General features: G+C 35.9%; 2 protein-coding genes across 5 annotated transcripts; one reads left to right on the top strand and one right to left on the bottom strand.

Moving 5' to 3' along the window:
* The first annotated feature begins 16,022 nt into the window (after nucleotides 1-16,022).
* Nucleotides 16,023-17,059, top strand: LOC129241213 (ribosome maturation protein SBDS). The gene is made up of 2 exons (XM_054877437.1): nucleotides 16,023-16,273; nucleotides 16,329-17,059. The coding sequence occupies exons 1-2, from the start codon at nucleotides 16,143-16,145 to the stop codon at nucleotides 16,954-16,956; spliced, it is 759 nt and encodes a 252-aa protein (XP_054733412.1). The 5' UTR covers nucleotides 16,023-16,142; the 3' UTR covers nucleotides 16,957-17,059.
* A 131-nt stretch (nucleotides 17,060-17,190) lies between these two features.
* LOC129241212 (IST1 homolog) lies at nucleotides 17,191-19,393 on the bottom strand. Of its 4 annotated transcripts, XM_054877432.1 has the most exons (6): nucleotides 19,098-19,393; nucleotides 18,654-19,045; nucleotides 18,305-18,597; nucleotides 18,121-18,183; nucleotides 17,516-17,578; nucleotides 17,191-17,406 (listed from the first exon to the last, which is right to left on the bottom strand). In XM_054877432.1, exons 1-6 carry the CDS (start codon nucleotides 19,277-19,279, stop codon nucleotides 17,191-17,193), a joined length of 1,209 nt encoding a protein of 402 aa, XP_054733407.1. In that variant the 5' UTR covers nucleotides 19,280-19,393. The 4 variants fall into 4 exon arrangements, with proteins under 4 accessions (XP_054733407.1, XP_054733409.1, XP_054733410.1 ...); XM_054877434.1 differs by lacking the exon at nucleotides 17,516-17,578; XM_054877435.1 differs by lacking the exon at nucleotides 18,121-18,183.
* Nucleotides 19,394-19,628: the final 235 nt, after the last annotated feature.

The raw sequence follows: 19,628 nt of genomic DNA, 5'->3' as shown, positions 1-19,628 counted from the left end.
AAATTTTCCAGGCCATCATTTTTTACAACCTTAGTAGACGTGGTTTACCGATGTCATCCAATTGTCTGTCACTAGCAGCAAATGACACTAGGCAAATTTGGAATTAAGAGAATTTAAACGTAGCTTGTGGTGTTTTCTTTCCTCGCAATAATGCCGCATTCACTCCGACCTACGCGAGAGCAGTCAAATTTTCATCTTCTTTGCTCAAATTGTTATATTCTGGCCAGACGAATGTGTGACATTTTGTACCCACTGCAAAAAGTAAGGGTGAGTGTTGTGCAGCTGATTTTGTTTATCTGTTTATAACGTTTTCCAAATACTTGCACGAAAATATTAATTTCTTTCTAATTCCATATATTCAATATGAAATTTGTATTTGTGTTGAATTTTTCTTAAAGTATTCTATTCTCTTATGAAATACGAAACATTTTCACCGGATGTATGACAATGCTTCGTAAAATCGATATTTAATGAGGTGACAATTTTTCCGACAAAAGAAAGCATTTTTAATAATGAGAGATATATTGCACTTTTCAATATAAAAACGTCAGATAGAACATTATGTGCATCAAACTACATCAAGTAGTTCAAATTAAAGATATTATTTAACTGACTTAGTACTCCTTAAATTGTTAATATTATTATATTTAAATGGATCTAATTATGCGAACACAACTGTGTATATGTACGTATATAGTACGTTACTTCCTTTCTACATATATGTAAATATATGTATACATAGTATGTATGTACATATGTTATAATACTATGTTCTAAAATATTCTAAGTAGTTAGTTTAGTGAAGGTCAAGCGGTCATTAATTATGTTTGAGGTTAATGATTTTGCAAAAAAAGGAAAGATTGACAAGTATTTCTTAGAAGAATGCCAAAGAAAGTGAAATACTCTTATGTATGCATGTAAGTACACCCATAGTTAAAACAATACCTATGGGGCTATTCCAATAAAAATATATAACACAAGATTGCGCCATCTCAGACCCGTGACGTTAGCACAGTAAATAAGCAAACGAAAATAAGATGAAGGATGAGCGAAAGTAAGTGAATATCAAAGAATAATAGATACTACATATTGGTAGAAATCAAGGAAAAAACTGCATTTGGCACGAGGCACTTAATTTTTATTATTTTGTACTATTTAAAAATTCAAAATACTCATTAACTGATTCACAAACAGGTCAGATTGCATGAACAAGTTTGTCAATTTTCTGTGCTGACGTCCCTCAAATGTCGAAATCGCCAAAAATACAATTGTGCCACCTTTGTTCCTATACATCGTGGGGCTACTTAGAATCTCGTGCAAATGGTCTTGCATCATAGCATTTGCAAATTTGTGTAGCTAAACGCTAACAAAATGTACAGCCAGCACTTCGTACGCTATTGCAAATAGTAAGCACTTAAGACTTAAAACCCATTCTATATATTTGCAACACTGTATAGAAAATCGACAACCGATGGCTTAAGCGAAATAAATAAAATAAAAAAATTAAGCAAGCTCCAACAAATAAGAAAATAAAACGCGGAAAACCAAATATAAAGTGGAACTTTATATGCCCGAGCACATTTTATTTGGGCTTTAATGGTTTCAGGTGATAATGGTGAATAGGTGAGCTCAATTCTTGGGATACAGGTCGTGGCTTAAGTTTGAACCAACATAAAGCAGAACTCATGATTTTAGATATGATACCCAATTTTAACCTACCACTAATTAATGGACAAACACTTCCAATTTCACCCAGGGCAAAGTACTTAGAAGTAATCTTGGACTCCAAACTTAGATGAAAACTGTACACTGAAGAGCAGGTAAGGAAAGCAGAAATTGTTCTGTATGCCTGCAAACGTATGCTCGGATTAAGATGAGGTCTTCAACCTATATACTTGCGTGCTTCATGATTGCACCCTATGATCTGAAAGTACCTGGAATGTTTAAATAAAGCAAAACAGAGTTAAATTTCAGGAAAATTTACATATGTACCAACGTTTGACCCAGTCCTCCATGCACCCCTGGTAAGCCAACGAAGGGATGGCCTTCAGTTCCTTCGTCGCATTCTCTTTGATCTCCTCTATCGACTGAAATCTACTTCCACGAAGTGGTAACTTCAACTTGGGAAACAAAAAGAAGTCGCACGGAGCTATATCAGGTGAATACGGTGCTTGCACGATGGTATTTACTTGGTGTTTGGTGTTTGTTAATTAGATCATGCCCCGGGGGGTTCTCAATGCACTGACACATGTTATCTTGGTAGATCTCCATGTTAAGAAGATGGCAGTCATGAGAGCATTTAGGTAAAATGAAGCAGGTCGCTGTCTACTATTACGATAAACTCAGTTCACCTCGGGGAGAACTGATTACATGGTCTCCACGATGACTTTCAACACGTTCTTTCCATCTCGGGAGAAATGGAGCATGGAACTGCTATTGAACAATTTCGACACTACAATCTATACAGATGGCAGTAAAATGGATTGTGGAGTTGGAGCTGGTATATATTCTCATAAACGTAGAATTGAAAAATTTCATACTTGCAGTGTCTTCCAGGCGGAAGTATTGGCAACAGGCGAAGCTTGTAGGCTACTAATCGTAGACTTCCCTTTTAAGAGCGATATTGCTATTCCTTCGGTTGGCTATCCGACATTGCAATCCAGACATTGGATGCGGCTACAACAACCTCTAAACTGGTGGAACAAAGCAGAAATAGACTTGAGTGTAAACCGTAACATTACCTTAATCTGGGTTCGAACGAACTGGTAGGACGGGAGATCTACCATGAATAACATTCTTGCAGAATCGATATTCACACCACTAGGTGCAATCAGGAATGCAATCTCCTCAAAATATCTACTAATCGCGAATTGTATAAGTCGATGGAGAGACCAGACAACATGCAAAGTTAGCAGAACGTAATGGCCCACCTATAACCACAAACAAACGTCAACAATTACAGATATGAAATGAACGGATGCATGCAGACTCACGGCAGTGATAACTGGCTTCTAGCCCATAGGAGAGTAGTCAGTCAAAATATATAGTTATAACCAACCGGAAAAAAAGGAAACTATTTTCCACTTCCTCTGTGAATGCCCTGCCCTATGGAAGCCGAGATGTTAACCCTTGGCAAACCACTTTCGACGTAAACAAACCGGTATAGACGTAAACAACATTATGAATCTTCTCAATCGCAAAGACTGGATATAGTCGTGGAGGAATAACCGTAGAACTTGGTGGTAGCGAGGATGTGGCAACAAAATGGTGCGGAAGCGCTAATCGGATTCCTTTTGAATCCCCACTTCAAGCAACAAACCAATAATGTGTTCAATATGATTCCCACTTCAAAGAGAAACAAAAGCAATGTGGCTGATGATATTATATGTATTTTGCATCGAATGCATACAACCAAAGAAAATCCCGAAGTTGAATTTGACGCAGAAATCCATAACGAAGCATTGAGTTTGCTAGAGGACTTATGCTTAATGATATTCGCTAAGATGTTGCACAAGTGAATGATGTACCTACATATTTAATCGAGAACGACAATACGATGCTTTGAGTCAATTAACACAAAAAAATGTTCCATTTTTGAATAAGCAACAGGAGTGTATAGTACGTACGATACATCGATGAAACTGGTCAACGGTTTCGGAGGAATTTTCTGAATCGATGCTTCGGCCGGGGTAGATAAATCTTACTGTTTCCATGGTTAGTTATGCAAGGCGGGCTCGAGAGTCAATAAAGCAGGCTCTTTTTGTTCTTTCTCGCGACGAAAAAGCAAAAAGTATAGTTTGTCATCAAGAGTTATAATGAAAATGTTAGAAACATCAGTAAATATTCGGGAATTCTTCCTTAGATTCAATGTTATAACTTGCAAAAGCATGAACAGCTAGTAATAGTCCGTAAGCCAGCGACAGATTTTCACGACCAAGTTCCTCTCAGTCGATAATTCGTAAACTACCTCAGATAGTTGCATTATGAAGCGTTGTGAACGTCAGCTGCGGCTCCGAGGGTGGGTTGAGCAGTTATAGCCACCCTCGCACGTAAAAAAAAAAAATTATTTTTAGTCATTTCCTCCCGATTAAAACATTGATCAAATTAAAGTTAGACTAATATTTTGAAGAAATAAAATTGTCAGCTGATTATAAAGTGGTGGATTATACGTCAGCTGGTCACACAAATATGAAAAAACAAAATATTTTTTCAGTGATTTCCTCCCAAACGAAAATTTATCAGATGATAGCTTATGTATTCTTTGTAATAAATAAATAAGTCAGCTGGCTATATGTAGGTGGAATGTGCGTCAGCTGATGCCCTGAAGGTGTAACGTAGGAGCTAGTCGGAAACATTTATAGCCTAAGTAAATGTATCAGCTGACGAGTTTTCCCCCAATATACTGCCAGCTGATTTGTTTTATTACTTACAGGATCATTTCAACAATCCGCACAAACATTTTTTTTCGGAAGGAAATGACGTACTTGAAGTTATTCAACATTACATTTAATGTGCAAACTGAAATGTATAATTTTATGGCAATGTTTCGATTAATTCAAATTTTCAATCAATCTATCAAATTGGAAAAATTGCAAACATTTCAAAAAAAAACTAATATATTACAAATGATTTGTGCAAACAGAGCAAAAGTCATTATCATTGCGTTTGATAGATACATTTTCCCATCGATTAAAGACACTGATCATAAACTCCGAGGCACGGAACAAGTAAGCTTCCGTATCGATGGTCCAGATCAAGTGCGAAAAAAAGATTTTTCAATTGGGATGAAAATTATATGGCACCATATATTAATAATAAAATAATTTAATGCTGACGATTGTTTTAAGTACGTAGTTACAGATTCTAAAGTGGTAAAAACGGTAGAAAAAACACTTTCGTGTCCAGCTCACGAAGAAGCCGACACAAAAATAATTTTCCACGTTTGCCAGTTAGATTTTAATGCAAATGTAACGATTCGTTGCTCGGATACTGACGTATTAATAATTATGTTAGCCAATATGGGTAATATTCCAGAAGATATCCAAATTTGTATGGAAGTCGGCGTCGGAAAAAATCAAAGATATATCAACATAACAGAATTACATAAAGCATTAGGAGTAAATTTAAGTGCAGCGCTTCCTGCATTTCACGCATTAACAGGGTGCGATTACAACACGGCCTTTTTAAGAAGGGCAAAAACCGCCCATTTTCAATAATGTCGAAATCTGAAGAATTCACTGAATGTTTAATCCAATTGTCACAACCATCTGAGAAGAGTCTTGACTTTTTTCACAAAATACAAGAGTTTGTATGTAATGTATATGGTTTGAAACGATTAAAGTTTATAAATGAGGCGAGAGTAGCATTGTTTCAAAAGACATACAAATTTCTTGATAATGACAATTCGTTTCGATTACCTAAGAAAGGTATTGATGGCTCATCTCTTCCGCCGTGCAAAACGGAATTATATAATCATTTTCTAAGGACGTGTTATATTTCGGAAATTTGGTCTCAAGCACACCTGAAAGTACCAACTGTCAATGAGCCTTCTGACTATGGCTGGGTAGAAATAAATAACAGATATGAATTCATGTGGTTTTCTGGTACTCAGTTACCAACATCCATTGATCAAATAACTCAATCAGAAGAAGGTAAGAATTTTTTTTTAATTTTATTTTTTTTTAAACATGTATACTAAATTATTTTTTGTATTTTTAAACAGATGACGATAATGAAGACATGGTGGAAAACAGCTCTGACAGCGACTCTGACAGTGAGTCAGAAAGAGAAGAAAGTGAGATGAGCAGAAGCGAAAATGAAAATGATTAAATTACCAAACATAATTAAATAACTGTTTGTATTAAATCTTAAACATTAATTTAAGTACTGAAAAATTATAAATTAGTTGATTTGCTTAACAAAATATTTATTTATTTCTATTCTTAAGAATCGGAAAGTTCCCACAAAAAATCTGATTTAATCGAAACATTGCCATAAAATTATACATTTCAGTTTGCACATTAAACGTAATGTTGAATAACTTCAAGTACGTCATTTCCTCCCGAAAAAAAAATGTTTGTGCGGATTGTTGAAATGATCCTGTAAGTAATAAAACAAATCAGCTGGCAGTATATTGGGGGAAAACTCGTCAGCTGATACATTTACTTAGGCTATAAATGTTTCCGACTAGCTCCTACGTTACACCTTCAGGGCATCAGCTGACGCACATTCCACCTACATATAGCCAGCTGACTTATTTATTTATTACAAAGAATACATAAGCTATCATCTGATAAATTTTCGTTTGGGAGGAAATCACTGAAAAAATATTTTGTTTTTTCATATTTGTGTGACCAGCTGACGTATAATCCACCACTTTATAATCAGCTGACAATTTTATTTCTTCAAAATATTAGTCTAACTTTAATTTGATCAATGTTTTAATCGGGAGGAAATGACTAAAAATAATTTTTTTTTACGTGCGAGGGTGGCTATAACTGCTCAACCCACCTCGGAGCCGCAGCTGACGTTCACAACGCTTCATAATGCAACTATCTGAGGCATTTTACGAATTATCGACTAAGAGGAAATGACTGACAAAAATTAGCACCTGGCTCACGGACTATAACAAATAAATCACAGTTGGGCAGCTACATACTCGTATTTATATGCCCACAAGTCTTACTTACTTACTAGATACGGAGTTCTACCATGAATACGAATATGTAAGTAAATATGTCTAGATCTGAATTTCATGCAAAAAAGGAATCGCGGTTAATATCGCCAAATACATGATTTCCTAGGCTAAACATTCATCGAACGCGTTATTACTGGAGACGAGGCGTAGGTTTATGAGTGCGGCACGCAATCCAGACATCAGGCGAGTGGGTAGAGCGATCCGAATGAACCAAAATCAAAAAAGCACCTCATTTTCAGTAAAAACCCAAGCGATGCTCACGGCGTTAAATGATTACAACGGTATTGTATATTACATCACGTATTTTCGTCAGAAGGTCAGGATATTATTTGGAAGCAATTCGCCAAAAAAGAAAGGATTTGTCAGGAAATAACTCATAAATTTTGCACCTTCACACAGTGCCATCACTATTCGTGATCCCAACAGCCATCGGATTCCCTGCGATTTTTCTGTTTGATCGAGTCAAGAAAATAGAGTTGCAGAAATGTTTCGAGAGCTGCATCAAACGCTGGCATAAGCGCGCGGCAGATGATGTTGGTGTTACAGACTTTGAAGACGATAATATCACTTCTGTGGGATAAGCTCGTAAATTGAATTTTCTGAATATATTTCGGGAACATTTTGATCAAGGTGGTTAGTATTCATTTAAAGTATAAAACCAATTTCCACAATTTTGAAGTTGTTGTAAAGCCCATTAGAAGCTTGATAAAGGAGTGTATATCAAATGAAAGGAATTTTCAGCATCGGTGGAGTTTTTTGTAAATCGGTTGAGCATTGACACCTTATATAGCAAGTAATTTTTAATTGCATCAACAAATTTTTAATAACCTTCAAATTAATATAAGTTATAAATCTCAAATGAATTGCTTTTGCATGGAAATGCAAGGGCGAAACCGCTAATGCAAATGCATTTTTCCGGTGCACTACCAAACAAAATTCCTACCGTTAGATATTTTGAAATGTCTATTAAAATCACATCTACGCTCTACCACAATCTGCGTAATCCACAACGCCCACACAATCAGCCCAACTGGCACCACCAACTTCGAAAAAGTCTTAAAATTTAACAAAAGAAAATATTATTTTTACAAAAATAACTTTTAGAGGGAAACTACCTGCTGCTTTGAATATTCTAAAGTTAATTCCATTACTAACTATGGAAAATAACTGTCGACAGTTTTTAAAAACCTTCGATAGTGTTGGAAAAATAAAACTATCGATAGTACCATTTATAGTTTTACAGCTCTAGTACTTATACTTATCCACCTACATATGAAATTCGGAAAGCCTGGAACGGTCGTAGATTTATACCAATGCATGGCTAACTGTCAGCTGTTAGTAAAATTCTCAAAATGTGGCAGAGCAGTTTTGGCTTCGAACTGAATTATTTACTGTTAATTTCATGTTTCATTGACCTCCAAACGTCAACACAGCAACAGTTTTTGAAGGGAACAACGAAAATGGTCATGGCTTATACATTTATTCACCTTTCCCTAGATCAAATATAAAATACATACATATGTACATATATGAATATCTATGTAAGTGAATTGTTACTTTTATTGTTTGTTATTGATGAAATTTGGTTTTGGTTAGATAGTTTGAGAAGTCGTTGGCCTATTGGCGTTATTTTAAGTAAACTGTTTATGCTGGCATCGTACTTACTTTTGCGCTTTGTTTGTCTTTTTGCCCATTGGCTTCGGCGGTGATGACCACCAGAACGAATATTTGCACGGCGGTGCTGGGCAACATTGCATACCGGCACTCCATGTAAGTTCCATTTCCTTCACTTCGGGCCGTAAAGGTGCTTTAGGCGCTCTGGCTTCCAGTTCCAATATATTCGCCATGCGAGCAACCTCCGTTTCGGAGCCACCTTTAGCTCGTACAAAATGGCGAGTTGGTATTGTTGGCATTCTAACGGATTTTTAGTCTTTTTGCTTCTTCAATTATATCACTATTTACGATACGCCGGCACGCACACCAACTGAAACTAGGTGTGTGGAAACTGCGTTTAAAAAATTATATGCTTAATTTTTTATTTGATGTGTAAATTATTTTGCTTATATATGATAAAAATATGAAGATAGTCAAAATTTTGATTGTTTGTTTTTTTCTTTTTGACTAATAGAGTTGAGCAATTTCTCCATAGTGGTGCGTTAAATATTTTATACGTTTTATATTGTTTATAAAAGGAGGGAACTGTTGAGTTGTTTTACGGTGAAATAACTATAAATAAAGACTTGCTGCATGTAAATAAACCACTGTTACTATGGCAAATTGACGGTGCCACATATCTAAAATTAATTCTAATACGTTCCATTTATTTATTAAATGTGTAAATAAGTTTACCTAGCCACTACTTTAAATCCATCTAGATAACCTATGTATGTACATACATATGTGAAAGAATTTAAATTAAATTTTGTCTGCAAACTACAGTTTGAGAGTCGTGCTAGGGCAATCTCTCCAAATAGGCAGGATTAGATCTAGGAAAAATCTGCACCGAAGCTTGCACCTCTGTTTTCACTGATGGTTCCAAGATGGAGTCGGGAGTCGGAGCAGGGGTTTTCTCTGAATCAGCCAATTTATCTATATCCTTTAAACTGCTGAATACTACTAGTGTTTTTCAAGCAGATGTCTTTGCGATCCTGCAAGCCTGCAAAATGCTTAGGGAACGGGGGAGCGAGGGAGATGGCTGGCTGTAGATATCTGCCTGTTGGACGTCTCATAATGGTGTCGAAACGACGCTTTAGTCCTACTTGAGGAGTGCCAGACTGGCACTTCAACCATTTCACCTACCTAGTAATAGAAACTGCAAATCGGTTGATATTTCCCTTTACTTAAAAAACAGTCCTGGTAACATGTGTTATAAAACGCGTAATGAGGCGGGTTCAGTATAATATAACATTGGTAATTTTAGGTAAATATACCCATTGTATAATTACTGCCGCGAGGCGGTAACTTTACACCAAATTGACAGGCAGGAGTCGTTGGGTACGATTGAGGGTCTGGAAAAATAGTTCAAATTGACGAAAGTAAATTTGGCAAGACAAAGTATAATAAAGGTATATAATACCTAAGTTCAATTGTTCATCTGAACTATCATTCGGAATTCAGCGAGAACGTAGGTTCGAATCTCGGTGAAACACCAAAATTAAAAATAAGTTTTTTTTTAATAGCGGTCGCAGGCAAAACTGCGAGTGTATTTCTGCCAAAAGCTCCTCATATAAAAGATCTGCGGTTCCGAGTCGGCTTGAAACTGTAGCTCACTCCATTTGGGGAGCAACATGAAGGCGCACGCCACAAATAGGAGGAGGTGCTCGGCCGAATACCGAAAAAGGGTGTATGCGCCAAATTTTAGGAGGAAGAGTAAATTTAGGAAGAAAAGTGGAGGAACACTTGGTATCCTTAATTAGAAAGCATACCAAAGAATGTTCTGCAATTCATACGGGCTTCTGAAGAGTGTGTGACTACTGGGCTGATTATGTTTATGACCACAAGAAGGTAAACCACAACGACTCCGACAGCCCCTTTGTGGCGTAGGATCGAATCCCAATGGCGCATAGTCCAAAGATATTTTTATAAGGACAAATACAACCACCCAATCTGTTTTATATATATACTAGGATCGCCCGTACGTCGAAATTTCGATGTTATTCGACGTTATATAAATACGGAGAGCAAAATTTAGTCATACCTTTTTTTAGTATTTATAGTCATAGAAAAAAGTTTAAACATACATAAATGGATAGCTTATGACATTATGAATAGATGTAGTAAAAATAAATGTGGAAACATTTAATTTCATGTATTACGGAAAAAAATATTTATTTTTTTTGAAAAACCATAATAAAAAACAATCATTAGTTAACCATCACTATTTCTGAATCAAATTTATAATAGTATTGATTCACAATACATATATAAGTTTCCAGTTGTTTCATGAACTTTTATGTCATGATATATATTATAACATGATATATCATAATACAGGTAAAATAGTGTGATTAATTTTACCTGCACCTATTCACTTATGTATCTATTTTAACACATTGTGCAAACCGTCTCCTCATATGCTATCCATTGGTATACATTTCAACTTTTTTCTCTGACTATAAATACTAAAAAAAGGTACGACAAAATTTTGCTCTTCGTATTAATATATACAGTAGGTTCTGTTTTTATGCGGCTTTTTTTTATGCGGTTTTGAAATAGTGCGGTTTTTTTTTTAAATTACAAAATGCATGTCGACCTATCGGGAATTGTACATATAAACAAGATTCTAAACCAGCTAAGCAAAAACTCATCACAGATTACATCAGAAATGCTAACCCTACAAGTATGGAAGATATATAAAGATATAATTTTCAAAGATACAATATTTTGTTTAAGCGATTTTATTTAATTATTTCAGATTCATGCGGTCTATGGAACGTATCTATAGTAATAATATGGGACTAGTGCCCTTTTTTATGCGATTATTTCAGATTTATGCGGTTTTAGCATTTGAAACGTATCTATAGTTTTACTATAGAACTAGTCGCTTTTTTTATGCTGTTTCTTTTTTATGCTGTTTCTTGCGGAACGTATCTACCGCATAAAAACAGAACCTACTGTATATATATAATTGGCGCGTACACCCTTTTTGGGTGTTTGGCCGAGCTCCTCCTCCTCGATAACACAGAAAACACAGGGTTGTATGTCAAAAAGTATCGTTATTATCTAGGATTATTTTATAATCTCAGATTTTGGGAGAGAAATTTTATAGGGGAAATCGCGCTTTTTAATTACGGATTTTGAGTTAAGCGCCAAAAAAGTAGATCATCTACTTATATGTGAACGTATTATAACTCTTAAATAGTTCTAGGTTGAGATGAATTCGGGTTCCGTGCTTCGTCAAATGTGATATAGTGAGGATATTGCCACAAATTTCTTCAATCAAAGGTAAATTAAATTTGTTTTGCATGATATATGATTTGTGCGATTTTGATTAACAATAATTTATACAATTCAAAGGTTTAAAATGAAATATGAGTAAATATATTGTTTCCAATATAATATTATTTTAAAATGTAAGTGCAGTTGGTATGACTCTCAAAATCTTTCTCAGTGAGGCCACGATGAATTATTTATAATAAATTTATAGAGATATTGAAAATTCTCAGTCAAAACGTTTCAAAAAACGGTTTCCATATGTTTTCGAAAGAATATCTTTGAAAAAAATAACATTATAGATTTTTTTTGTTTTTAGGATACGGTGCCCATACGCCTCTATCAATTCATTTAAAAATTTATAATGATTTGTTACATCTTGAAACTTTAAGCAGTCAACTTCGTTTCTCTTGACTGTGTAAACCGATTTACAGCCAATCGCCTGCTGGCTTTTGAGTAAGTCTTTCAGCATCCACATACCATTAGCCACCAGCACCTCATATTCTGCGTTCATGGCTGCCTACCAATATAAACCGTGGTTGCTTCTACATGCCTCAACAATTGTTTGCGGCAACTCTATCTTTTCAGCTTGTACTGGGTGTATGATATTGTAATCTTTCTTTGGACACCCTGGCATACCAGTTCAAACTAATTTCGGTCTGCCGGGTCCGATCTTCACGCCTTGTTTGTGTAACAGTTCTGACTCCTCTGCGCTTTCTTATTCATCACTCCCCATACTATCGTAATCACTACATGGAAGTAGCTTCACTCTGTCAGGACCTGATGCATTGAATACGATCTGGTCACCATTTTGCGCTGCTTGTAAAAGTTCATCAAACAAAACATCGCGTTTTTCTACGATTTGGTATGTTTCTTTATCGTAGAACCTGTACGCCTTTGATACTAACGAGTACCCTACCAAGCGGTACTCTTTTCCTTTCGCCTTAAATTTGCTGTGACGCGTCTTGTCCAAACCAACAGCCACTGGTCCGAATATACGCATATTCTGCACATTGGACTTTCTGCCATTCCATGCATCGAACGGTGTCATACCAACTGAGGCTGTAGTTGGCGATCTGTTTCGGACCGCTGTGTGTACTGCCTCTGCCCACAGAAACTTGGACATGTTAGAATGAACTAGCGAACTTCTCGCCATCTAAACAAGAGTGCGGTTTGCTCGTTCTGCTACGCCGCTCTGTTAGGAGCTATACGGCGCAGTTAATTGACGCGCTATGCCATGCTACTTCAAAAACTCTTCAAAACGCTGGTTGACATATTCTTGCCCGTTACCGCTACGTATCACTTTAATTTTTCGTCCAGTCTGATCCTCTACCAGGCCCGTGCGCTCGGGGGGGTTTGCAGGGTTCAGGGTTTCGATCAATATAGAATATTTATTGAATTGAGTTTGAAAGGAGTTTTTTTCGGTACCACGAAGAGTCAAAATGTTAGTCGACGTTGAATGGTCGTGTTGCTTGACTTGGTCGTACAAACATTTGTTTGTCTTTACTCAAATAGTAATAAATGTATAGTATATGTTCAATTACTTCTATAAAATCTGATAATAGCTAATGGTATAGATCGATTAGATGTACAGAGAAAACAAATTATATACGAATAAAGCATGAGAACATTGATGAGTTATTATAAAGCATATTATAATAAATTAGTTTCAATCTTTTTTTGATTATTATTTATCCTTATCACCAATCAATGATTCATCATACCCAAAACTGTGACTTAAGTGTGTACTGTGTCATAAATTTATAAACACAAGCAAAGTTATATCAGACTGCAACCAAAAGTTGGAACCCCCCTAATCCTGAGGGTCTGCTCACGGGCCTGCGCTCCACCATATTTTTAAATGCCAAAAATTGTAAATAAAGACATGTCGTCGATGAAAGTTAAAAAACATTCGTCGGTGAAAGTTAAAATATAAGCCGATCCACCAGGAGATCGCTTCTTAAACGGACCACAAACATCAGTATGCACTAATTCCAATAGTTGCTTTGCTCGATTTTCCGACGCTGTTGAAGATGGTTAAGTATCTTCTTCTATCTGAGTATTGTATCTTACACTTCATACACGTCCTATACTGTGACTTGTTTGAGAAATCTACGTTATCTATGCCAAGCACCATTATATTCTTAGTGAGCTTCATGAGGCTGCCATAATTCAAATGCCAAATTGCTGCGCTGCACTGTACTGCGCTAAAGCATACATATGTCGCCGTTACTTTCAATTACAAAAAGGGTTTTTTCCTTCCCAGCTCTCAAAATTGGCTGGCCTTGCTGACTTACAACCGCGCACTTGTTGTTGAAATTAACTGTAAACCCAAGCTTGACGGCTCGACTAATGGTGCTCACAGTCACGAACGTAAACGCAGGTCCGTGTCAGCTGACACGATTAAACTAATGAGAGCCCCATGTAAATGAGTTCTCACCATCCTTCCGTTCCGTAGTATCGTAGATTATATCGTAGGATTTAGAAAATATCCGTAGAATCGTTCAGCTGATTGCTCTCTCACCACACAGTGTTGCCAAACAGTACATTTCGAAATCATTTACAAAATAAACTTATTAAAAATTATAATTTTTATTAAAATAATTTAAAAACAATGTTGAATAATGTTAATTATAGATAAATGAACTATTTGTATTTGGTGGATTTTGGTTTTGGTTTATTATGCAATTAAAAATTATCAGTACAACGCGGATGTGTGAAAAAGTGTGTATGCAAAAATATCAATGGCAACAATGATACCACCAAACACAAGCCCACATAAATCGATGTATTGTGTAAATATGTAACTAAAAGAACGCACTTGTTGTCTACGGGATAAGTTTTGCTCAATTTTATGTATCCTACGGGCTGCGGAAGGACTATGTTACGTTGGGGAAAGTGAACACCATAATGGTGCTGGCATTCCATGAGAACCCCATGTAAATGAATTCCCACCACCGTCCCGTTCGTAGATCGTTGTTTCATCGTGTCAGCTGTTACGTTTACGTTGGAGAGTATGAGCACCATAACCCAAACGAATTCCCCCTTAATTTGTGACACATGCAAAACGTTGAAGAATGATAGGAAAGAAGATTGTGTCTTCCGAATTCGCCGTGTCGTAAGAGACCATCAATAAACCGACAAAAGGAAGGGGAATTACTTATTTCTGAAAGAAATGGAAACAAGCAAACAGAAGAATGTATACCCACACACATATACTTTCTAGCCACAGTGTCTTCCAAATAAAAACGCAAAAAACTGGATTTGGAGGCTTTATATTCATTTGTACTTTAACAATTTATCAGTTTGTAGTTTGTTTAGTTTTAATCACACAAATCACAATATTATTAAGCCATTCACTGAATTTTCACAAACATGCAATTTCTCCTATTTGAATTTGAGTTAATTTGCGTCGCCTCTGCCACCTGCACATATAACGCTTTTTCTTCGAGTGGGTTTAATGTGCGTATAATTTCATGTGCTTGGTTGTTTCCATTGTTTTCGCCTGCTCTTAGTCTTCAAAAACACGTAATTCCCCTTCCTTTTGTTTGTTTATTGATGGGCTCTTACGACACATCGAATTCGGAAGGCCCAATCTTCTTCTCTATCATTCTTAGGCTCTGACGACACAGCGAATTCGGGAGACGCTTGTATTCTATCATCTCAGAGTTTTTCTTGTAATTTTGTATAATCAAACGAATTAAGTACTATGGTGACGCTCTCCCAGAACAATTAATTTATCTTTCGCGATTTTGACAAGTCTGATGTCAGGTCCATTGCCAATACAAAACACACAAATGTTTGTGAAAATTCAGTGAATGGCTTGGCAATATTGTGATTTGTGAGATTTAAACTGAACAAACTAATGAAAACGAAGTGCCACATATTAAAATGGGAAAGCATAAATTAAATTGTTTAACCATGTATTCTATCATCTTTGGGCACAAGAATAATAGAGAAATAGATTGCGGCTTCTGCACTCGCCGTGTCGTAAGAGTCCATCAATAAACAAACAATGGGAGGGGAATTACTTGTTTGTGAAAAAGAAGTGTAGGTGAAAGCAATGGAAACAACCAAACACAACAAATTATACCCCCACGTTTACTTTCTTAATTTGTATTCATTTGTGCTTTCAGAATTTAACACTCCCACTTCGTTTTAATTAGTTCGTTTTGTTAAAACGCCCAAAACACAATATTACCAAGCCATGCCCTGAATTTTCACAAACATGTACTTTTTCTTCCTTTTGTTTGTTTTGTTCGTGTGTTTTATATTGGAAATTAGCCTGACGTCACACTTGTCAAAATCGCGAAAAATAAAGTAACTGTTTTGGAAAGACGCCACCTTCAGTATTCAATTCGCCTTGACAATGAGTGACATTTCCTTTATTATGATTTTATTTGATTTTATTCGTCATATATAATACAGTGAGCTTGAGATTAGTCCACAATTATTTAAAATAACATCGAAACTCACAAACTTCAGAACATTTGGTAATAATAAATTATAAGAAATGTCCAAAATCTTTACCCCAACAAATCAGATACGTCTCACCAATGTAGCAGTGGTAAGGCTAAAGAAGGGTGGTAAGCGGTTTGAAATTGCCTGCTACAAAAACAAAGTGTTGTCCTGGCGAAATAACACGTGAGTATGAAAATAATACATATATTTGTGTTATAAACGATCGTTTTCTTCTCAGAGAAAAGGATATCGATGAAGTGCTACAAACACACACAGTGTTTATTAATGTTTCTAAAGGGCAAGCAGCAAAAAAAGATGAGCTTTTGAAGGCTTTTGGCAAAAGCGACGAAACGGAAGTTTGCAAGGAAATTCTTGCGAAAGGAGAGCTACAGGTATCTGAAAAAGAACGTCAATCTGTTCTGGAATCTCAGCTGAATAGCATTATAAACAGTGTAGCAGCGTCATGTGTCAACCCCGAAACTCGCCGTCCTTATCCAGCGACTATTATTGAAAAATCATTAAAAGACGCTCACTTTTCTGTTAAAATGAATAAGAACACGAAGCAACAGACACTCGACGCAATTAAGTTGCTCCGCGAACACATTCCAATAGAGCGTTCACGCATGAAACTCCGTGTTTCATTCGTCGGTAAGGAGTGCGGCAACAGACTAAAAGAGTCTGTTAGCAAGTTGGCTACAAAAGTCGAACATGAGGAATGGGACGAAGCGATGCTGCATATGACACTACTCATCGACCCAGGGAACTACCGAGTTATCGACGAACTTATACGAAATGAAACTAAAGGCAAAGGACTCGTTGAGCTGCTCGAATTGAAAGAAGTAGTAGAGAATGAAGAGATATTTTAGTTCAAGATAATGAGAAACATATTTTTTTTATCATATTATTGTTGGCATTGACAATTTCAAACCATTATTAAATTCTTAAATTAAAATTACTCCTTACCACTAACGCTAAAGGTTTTTAATAACTCTTCTCAAAGTACACATGTATAATAATCGCAACGATAATAGAGGACTTGGAACTTAAATTAATGATTATAACATTTCAAATATTTATATATATGTTTGTTTCGATATCGCTCATTTACGCTTTTTTAAGTTCTCAAAACGACGCGATAGGTCATCAAAGTCTATGTCATCATTATCAGTATTATTTGGTTTTGGTTCTTCAGCCGGAATGTCAGGGAGTTCATTGGGAACGTTTGGTAAATTTTGTATATCTGGTAAAACTGGTGGGGCGCTTGGGCCTGGAGGAGGCAATTTTTGTCGAGGCTGTGGTTTTGGTTTATTTTTATCCTGTAAAATATCAAAAATCCAATATTTAATTACATTAAATTTAAAAAATATCATCAGTTTCAATAGTAGCAGAAAAAATCTAAAGAACAAAATAAATAAAGAAGACTACCTGTATATTAAATGGATTAATTGATGAATATCGCGGTGGGGGATCATCGTTCGGTTTAGGTCGCTGTTACATGAGAAAAAATAAATTTAAATGGGAAATAAAAAATAAAAAACAAAAAGCTATTGCAACAAAATTACGAGTTAATATAAGATGATGCAAGATAAGAAATAACGGATGAACGAATGAATATAAATATAAAAAAATTGTAGTTCGTTTATGTATCAGAATAAAATATATTTTACATGTATAAGTAAAAATATTAATATAATTAAGTAAAAATATGGTTTTATAAAGCATTCCTGCCAAGATTACAATGACTTCGAAAACCAAATTTGACTTATTGCTTATTTACATAGAATAGAGATCGGTTGATTAGTATGTGCATATATTAAGCCACAAAAAGTGAAGAAACGAACTAAACAAAAAATATAATGGAGAAACTCACGGAAATATATTCAGATATTTGGAAGCACGAAGTATTTTAGACATCACATTGAAAAAAAAAAAAATATTTTAAGTTTGTATTTATGAGCTTGCCCACGAAATCTGTACTTTGTAAGTATGTAGCATCATGAGAAACATGAAATTTAATTATGTAAACGTACCAAGATATTTTCATCAGGGCTGTCACTTGCGGTGTTAATATCAGAAGTCGTCGACGATTCTTCCTAAATGAGTTGACGGCAAATGAAGGGTATGCCACAAAAGCAAACAAAAAAGAATATGGCATGCGATTTGTAATTTTTCTCTAATATCTTACGCTTGCAAACATTTAAGTTAAATACTCACATTTATAAAATAGGTATTTAAATCTTTTGTTTCATAAGGCGGCTGTGTTGGCGGTATGTTATATGCAAACGGCTGTGGTGGTGGAGCTCCGTATGTTGCTGATCCACCGCCAGATCCCGGTCCAGGGCCGTATGGTGGTGGATAATTAAATGGCTTTGCTGCTGGAGGGTCAGGAAGAGGTGGAAGTGCTGGATAACCGATGAAACCCATTTGTGGGGGTGGGCCAACAGCCCCATCACCCCCCAAGTTATTTCTGTCGGATAAATCAATCAAATGTGCCTGGGGCTGATCGGCTAATAAAAGAGAATGTAAATCAAAGGGAACCCCAGATATGGTACAGCTCACATACTATTAACCTTTTCCTCTTGCATTACTTGTGGGTCGGGCTCATATTCAATATTGTAATTTTTCGCTATCTCAATTAAATATTTTTCCACCAACAATTTAGGTGGAGCTTGGAGCTGTAGTTTATTCATTAGTTTACCGGATACTTGATGATCTCCTGTTGCTGTTCGCGAATGTTCCGCAAATTGAACACCGTATTTGGCAATGAAAATGTCCGATATAACTTTTAGTTCAGCGACATCACTTTGAAGTCGTGGACACACCCACACCAAACTACATACTGCCTCAGCAATCCCATCATCTAGTTCTTTCATCTGCGTAATTAATCCGAAACGTGCCAAAATGAGGTCACAATACATTTCGATTATTTCCATAGCTTCCACAAGATAATCCTCCCTGATCAGGGAATAAAATTAGATTGGCTTATTTATATATTACGTCAAGTTACCGTATTATATGCTCCACACGAATACGGGCACGCTCCGTTTTTCCAGTGGCTAAATAGTCGGCAATCTCCTTACGAGCCTTTTGAGCTAGTTCTGCCTTTTTCTTTTCCAACAATTTCAAGCGATTCAAAGCGAGTCGAAGATTTGTTTTTAATTTCGTATAGTTTGGGCCACTGGAAAACATATTTACTGCTTATATGTTAATTTCCAAAGTTTCGGAAAAATATATTATTCGACTAGAAATATTGTCCAACAAAGAAAAACTTATAACCGACACCTATGTGACTCACTTTCAACAATCATAAGGTAATGATGAAAAAAACCAATAATAAAAAATGATGAGGCACGAAGTTACCACTCAATAAATTTGTGAGTGTTAATTGGTAATTGAATTAACGAATTGATCTTCAAATGTGTATACCTGCGTATAATTAGTGATTTTAATAGAACATAATAAAAATAAGTAAAATAACCATGAATAAATTGAAAAACAATTGAATATCTCCGTGTAGCCTTGCATATGAATGATCACT

This window comes from Anastrepha obliqua, chromosome 3, assembly GCF_027943255.1.
Source record: "Anastrepha obliqua isolate idAnaObli1 chromosome 3, idAnaObli1_1.0, whole genome shotgun sequence".
NCBI classification, from domain to species: Eukaryota; Metazoa; Arthropoda; class Insecta; order Diptera; family Tephritidae; genus Anastrepha; species Anastrepha obliqua.
The sequence above is the reverse complement of the archived record's forward strand: the minus strand, read 5'-3'. Positions and strand labels throughout refer to the sequence as shown.